This window comes from Asparagus officinalis, chromosome 3 (assembly GCF_001876935.1).
Source record: "Asparagus officinalis chromosome 3, Aspof.V1, whole genome shotgun sequence".
NCBI lineage: Eukaryota > Viridiplantae > Streptophyta > Magnoliopsida > Asparagales > Asparagaceae > Asparagus > Asparagus officinalis.
In genome coordinates, this window is record NC_033796.1 from 80,209,804 (window position 1) to 80,215,834 (window position 6,031).

The following is a 6,031-nucleotide window of genomic DNA, read 5'->3' on the forward strand; positions in this document are numbered from 1 at the left end:
GAAAGGACATAAAAGATTTCCTACTACTCATTTTCAATGAGAGCACGCAATAAACACGTTGTAGATAATTAAAATACAATTACAATCAGACTATTGTCTAACTAGGAATAAAAATATTTGTAAATGTCATAGCTAACTTTCAAATCTATTCTGGAACCGTGTTACTTTCCCTTCATTTCCCAGGCTGAACTCTTACTCTAGAAATATCAAAAAGGAAAGCAACTGATAAAAAAAAAAATCAGTAGCTTTTTAATTAGAACTCAAGTTCCCAATTGTCATGGCCAACTCTTGAAAACAACTCCACAGACTCCTTCCAACGAGGAAGAACCAAAATCAAAATGACATGTGAACAGGTCCAAAAACAGAGGTAGATGATAAATCTTGTTGACCAACCAACCACAAAATAAAACCAAAGTCAAAAATAGACAGCCTGCCTTTCAAAACTTTCAACACAACCAAAATTAATGCCAACCATCCAAACTCCATCACCTTCCTCTTTGCTCCATTTAATTCAATAACACACAAAGTCATGACCCAAGATAACAACATCCAACCGCCTGCAGCTTCTCTTCACCTCATACTTTTAAGCCCATAACAAAGAAAAACAATATGCAAAAATACAGGTCACATTAGCACACCAACTTCTTGTTGAACATCTCTCAGGGTTCACATAATAGTAACAAAACGAAAATTTTAGCAAAACAAGGGCCACATTTTTCACATAATATTTACAGGCATGAACCCCACCATCTCTCCTTGAATTTCCCCCCAATACATACAAAAGCTCCAATATATCAAAAAAAACAAAGAGCCAGATAAAAAGAATCATCATCAGATAGTACTAAAATGAAAAGGGCACAAGAAAAAAAAAACAAAGCCAATCTTGTAAAACCCCCACCCATAATCAAAGGAATTGCCTGTTTTGGATCTCACAAACATGCACACATTGATCTTTTTCCACCCTCATCTGATAGGCTCATTCGTTACTTGCAAGGATCCATCTTTCATTAGCTTCAATACACACATTTCCATAACACCTGTTTTTTTTTCTTTATCTGCTCTGCTCATTCTTCACCTGCAATGATCCATCCTTCATCAGCTTCAAGCTGAGGCTATTGAATCGCTCCCGAGAGTACTGCCTTGAAGCCTTTCTCCAATCTGTGCCGGCCTTCATCATTGCTGCAAACTCCTCGTAGCTGATTTTCCCATCCTGTTGTAGGCCAAAAGCCAAAACATACTTAAAATGCTGAAATTCTGAAAGATAAGTTGGGGCTACTTTTGATATACCATGTCCGAGTCATCTAAGGCACTAGATTTAGGCTCTGGTACAAAAGGGCATGGGTACAAATCCCACAGCTACTCACTATTATTTGATTACCGTAGCAGAAAATTGATGGACTTGCGAATATACACTTAGCGATAGGATAATGAAGTATGGGAGGTTAGAGGTTGCTCATATCGAGAATAAAATGAGAGAAAAATGACTGAAATTGTTTGACCATGTGTAACGGAGTAGAATTAAGTGTAACATCATAATTACTGCAGTAAGGAGTAGAAATATAAGCATAAGAGAATTTCGTTAGAAGCAACGGGAGAAGGAATGGATGGTGTAGAAAAAAAGAAATCACGTAGTCAACCAAAGAATTTGAAATAATGGCTTTATTCCTGTTGTATGCAATGATTATTTCTCTAAATAGTTTTGCAGAAAGTCTGTAAAAGTATTAAATCTAGAAAATAAATGCAAGGGAGATGAAGCGTTCGGATACCCTTTAGGGGAAAAAAAAGTGATCATAAGTTTATAAGATCACTGACCTTGTCTGTGTCTACATCGCGGATGATTGCGTTGATGACTTCCTCATGGTTTAGACCCATGTCATCAGCTAGGGATTCCCTCAGCTCATCAATCTCTATATATCCGCTCTTGTTCTGATCGAAGTAAGTGAAGGCTTTGTGCAGATGGTCATCGTTTCCTATTTTTCTGAGATGAACTGATACGGCAACAAATTCTCCATAATCTAGTGTCCCATTTCCATCCACATCAGCCTGACATTGAAACAGTAGATCAGCTTCAAGAGCTTATTGCCAACAAAATAACTACATTATTATATCATGTAAGAACGATAGATACTAAACATCGTGACAAGGATGCAAAATGACAAAATTACATGGCAAAAAAATGCATGCTCTCATTTAACTGAGAAAATGGTTGTCAAATGACAGAACTTTGCATTTAGTCCTGAATTTTGAGTTAAATGTGACATGCATTCAAATATGTTGTTGACAAGATAGTTTATAGTTAAGGTTCGTACACTGAACACTACACAAGCACTAGTAACAAATGAATCAATGGTAAAAATACATTCAGGTTTGGGTACTTACAGCATCCATTAGAATCTTAACATCTGCATCTGGAATCTGGTGGCCAAGCTTGTGCAGACCAAATTTCAATTCTTCTAGAGTTATCTTGCCATGGTTGTTTACATCCATCTTTGAAAACATATCCTTTATGTCTGCTACTTCTTCCACCGATAAGTGTTCAGCAATCACCTGCAATAAGTTCCAAATATTATAAGCTGTTCTTGTTCAAGAGAATGATGGAATTGGCTAATTTTATAAACAGGCATGTAGCCATAATCTTACCCTAAGAGCTCTCTTCTTCAGTTTGTTCATCATAGAGAATTGTTGGAGTCTAGCTTTAACAGTCTCACCTAGATTGACATTAGGTGCCTTTTTGGCATTCTGCAACCAAGGATGATCTGCAATTAAACATACCAAATGCTCAGTTATATACAGACAGAACCCAAATGTTAGCAAAGAAAAATGCCAGATTTTTTTTTTTTTAAGAGCCAGGGACTCAAAAAAGAATACTTCATTTAATTGACATAATGCAAGTGCTGATCATATAAAGTCACTTAGGAGAATAGTATAACTGAATTGGTCCCCAGTAGTAGGAAACATAACTGCATTCATCATCAATTTTTGAGTTACTCCATTGGAGCACCAACAAGATGAATAATCAATAATCAGACTCATCGTTTGTCAAGCATATTTGTAGTTACTAAACTTATGCAATACTTGTGAAAACAAAATACCTGGCTTTCCACCATATATCTTAAAACTTGATAGTTGATACATGATTGAAAAGGAATAACTAGTAGAAATTTACCGAGCACTTCCTGGGCGGTCAATCGCCTCTTTGGATCAGGATCAAGCATTCTCTTCACTAGATCTTTTGCATTATCAGAAACCCTAGGCCACGGATCTCTCTTGAAATCAATTACAGAACGAATGATGGCTTGTGCAACACCTTGTTCAGTTTCTACATAAAATCAACAATTTACAATCAATCTAAGATAAATTCACATCTATGAAAGAACCCCCAAGTTCCCAAGTATTAAAATATTTACCTGCCCAAAATGGAGGCACACCACAAAGCAAGATATAGAGGATGACTCCAGCGCTCCAAACATCGACCTCAGGCCCATAATTCCTCTTTAAAACCTCGGGCGCCATGTAATAAGGACTACCCACGATCTCAGTAAATCTCTCACCTACAACAGAACCCAAAATTCAGCTTTAAAAAACATAGAATTGTTGAATATAACAAACACACACACACACACACACACACACACACACACACACATCAAGTAACAAGCTGAAATTATACCAGGCTTGAAGAACACGGATAACCCGAAATCAATAGCTTTGAGAGCCGCATTCTCCTTCTTGTTCGCAAATAAGAAGTTCTCCGGCTTGAGATCTCTGTGCATAACCCCGTGTTTGTGGCACATCTGAACCCAAAGTAACAAATTTTTAGATCTACAAGCTAAAGATTCAATCTTTTTTCTGTCCAGAGCTAACAAAAACAACAAAGCCTTCATCTTGAAATTTTAGAGTCAACTACATGAATCCTATTTTCCATTAAACTCTGTTATGAGCCATTTCCTCTGTGAACATAATTGTCATGACATGTTTCTTAATTGTACTGGGAAAACCAAGTTCTTGCAGATCAACCTCGGTCCTCTCTGCATTAGTAACCAAAAAAGAACCATACTAAATATGATCTTCTCGCTCCTCCTGCCTAGTGTTTAGTGGTCTTCATTGTTCAAAGACCAAACCATCTTAATCAATTCTCACTCGTTTTACCGGTCTTCATTTTGTTTTATTGTCCTCCATAGAGAGGGGAGACAGTTTTCAAGACAAGGGTATTTCAACAGGTGGAACTTTTCAAAACTTCGGAGGAGTTTCGAGAAATTCTGCAAAGTTTTGGAGGGTTATCTCTGATTTTTAAATTTCATGGTCGTTTTGTTCAGTTCATCAAATCTTAGTGGGCTTCTCATAACTATACCATCTTTGTTCAGTCAAAATCTAGATGAAATTAAAAAAAAAATTCAAGAACATCTCACCTGCACGACCTCGACGATGGTCCCCGTAACCACTGCAGCAGCCCTCTCGGTATAATGGCCCCTCGCAACAATCCGATCGAAAAGCTCTCCACCCTCACACAACTCCATAACAAGATGAACAGCACTATCATCCTCATACGTGTCCTTCAGACTCACAATATTAGGATGCGGCGGCATCGACCTCATAATCTCAACCTCTCTTCTTACATCCTCAATATCAACAGCCGTCCTCAGCTTCTTCTTCGATATCGATTTGCAAGCGAGGTGCTCGCGAGAGTCTCGGTCAGTGCAGAGGTAAGTTACCCCGAATTCTCCTCGGCCGAGCTCGTTGCCGAGCTCATATCGAGCTTCAATGTCACGGCCCGTGGGATTCTTGAGGACGGTGAGCTTGGGGGCGCCGACGCCGACGCCGGCGGATTTGTTGTATTGGATGGAGAAAGGGTTAGGTTTCTTGTTCTTTCGATTCTTGGGTGGGCGCTCTGAGGGGTCTACTGGCGAGGCGCAGCAATTACCCATGATTAAAAATTGGATTTTGGAGAGGGATTGAGGGGAAAGGTTGGATCTTGTAGAGAAATTAGAAGGGTTAGGGTTAGGGTTTGGATTTTTATCGGAGAGGAAAAAGGGGTCAAAGCTGGATCCAGGCTTTTTCTACGGGGAGAGGCTTTGGGGTAATGAAATCAAAGGAGATTTTTTTTGATAATCTTACCTTTTTTTTTATGTTTTTAATTCCTATAATTTTCTAACCCTTCTCTCTCTCTCTACCCCTCTCTCGCTTCCCCCCGAAGAAAAGGGGGATAAAGAGGAGAGAGAAGAAAGGGTTGATTTTTTTTTTTTTTTTTGAATTTTTTAAATTGAGGGCATACAAAATACAACTTCTTTTGGATATGGGAATCAGTTCACACGACTTTCTTTCTCTTTTTTTTTCTTGTTAGGGTTAAACTTGGTAATTGAAAATTATTTTAGATGAAAAATGACTTTTTACAACTCATCTTTTCATTGCACGGATCATATTCTAGAACACTAGGCAAAAAATGAGACTAGTAATAGATGTTTACTTCATTTTGATACGGCTGAAAAAAATTGCTCGGAGATTGATGAATTCACGAAAATTTAAGATAATATACAATTATTGTTTGAAATATACGTGCACTAGTAGAAACAAACAATATAAAAAGGCTATGATGAAATTTTCAACCATTACATAAATAAACACTAATACTATTTGGATTTAATGGATATGAAATGACGGCTTATTTAGTAAAATGAGCCAGTAGAAGATAGTATAATGATGTCCATAACTTTTGATATGACTCTTAGAATGGGCCTCACCAGTGGCGTAGCCAGAATTATTTTTTGCTCTGGGCGAAAAATAAAGGTGGTCTATGAGTATGTCGTGAGGGAGATGAGGGAGGCGCGGGCCGGAGAGGGAGGAGGGCTGGAGATTGTTGAGATGGAGGTCCTGGAAGAGGAGGGAGTAGAGGTTGGATCTGTAGGAGAGGGAAGTGAAGTGAGGGGAGAGGAGGGGAAGCAAGGGGAGGAGGGAGAGATCGTGGGAGAGGCGGAGTTTCTTGCCTTGCCCTGGGCAGCTGCCCAGGGCAAGCAAGCTCTGGCTACGCCCCTGC

General features: G+C 38.7%; 1 protein-coding gene across 2 annotated transcripts; it reads right to left on the minus strand.

Annotated features, from left to right (window-relative positions):
• LOC109834383 (calcium-dependent protein kinase 20-like) lies at positions 597 to 5,187 on the minus strand. 2 transcript variants are annotated; one of them, XM_020402394.1, is made up of 9 exons: positions 4,410 to 5,187; positions 3,671 to 3,794; positions 3,408 to 3,551; positions 3,167 to 3,319; positions 2,641 to 2,756; positions 2,380 to 2,547; positions 1,813 to 2,043; positions 1,106 to 1,210; positions 597 to 1,017 (listed from the first exon to the last, which is right to left on the minus strand). In XM_020402394.1, the coding sequence occupies exons 1-9, from the start codon at positions 4,923 to 4,925 to the stop codon at positions 964 to 966; spliced, it is 1,611 nt and encodes a 536-aa protein (XP_020257983.1). In that variant the 5' UTR covers positions 4,926 to 5,187; the 3' UTR covers positions 597 to 963. The 2 variants fall into 2 exon arrangements, with proteins under 2 accessions (XP_020257983.1, XP_020257982.1); XM_020402393.1 differs by lacking the exon at positions 597 to 1,017 and having other exon boundaries at positions 1,051 to 1,210.

Bases quoted from the DNA above. Each gene is read 5' to 3' on its own strand.
- LOC109834383 (XM_020402394.1), bottom strand. From the start codon at position 4,925: ATGGGTAATTGCTGCGCCTCGCCAGTAGACCCCTCAGAGCGCCCACCC. The intron at 2,548-2,640 runs GTAAGATTATGG...AACTTATTGCAG, and splicing joins TGAAGAAGAGAGCTCTTAGG to GTGATTGCTGAACACTTATC. The intron at 1,018-1,105 runs TTGAAGCTGATG...GAAATGTGTGTA, and splicing joins AGCGATTCAATAGCCTCAGC to TTGAAGCTAATGAAAGATGG.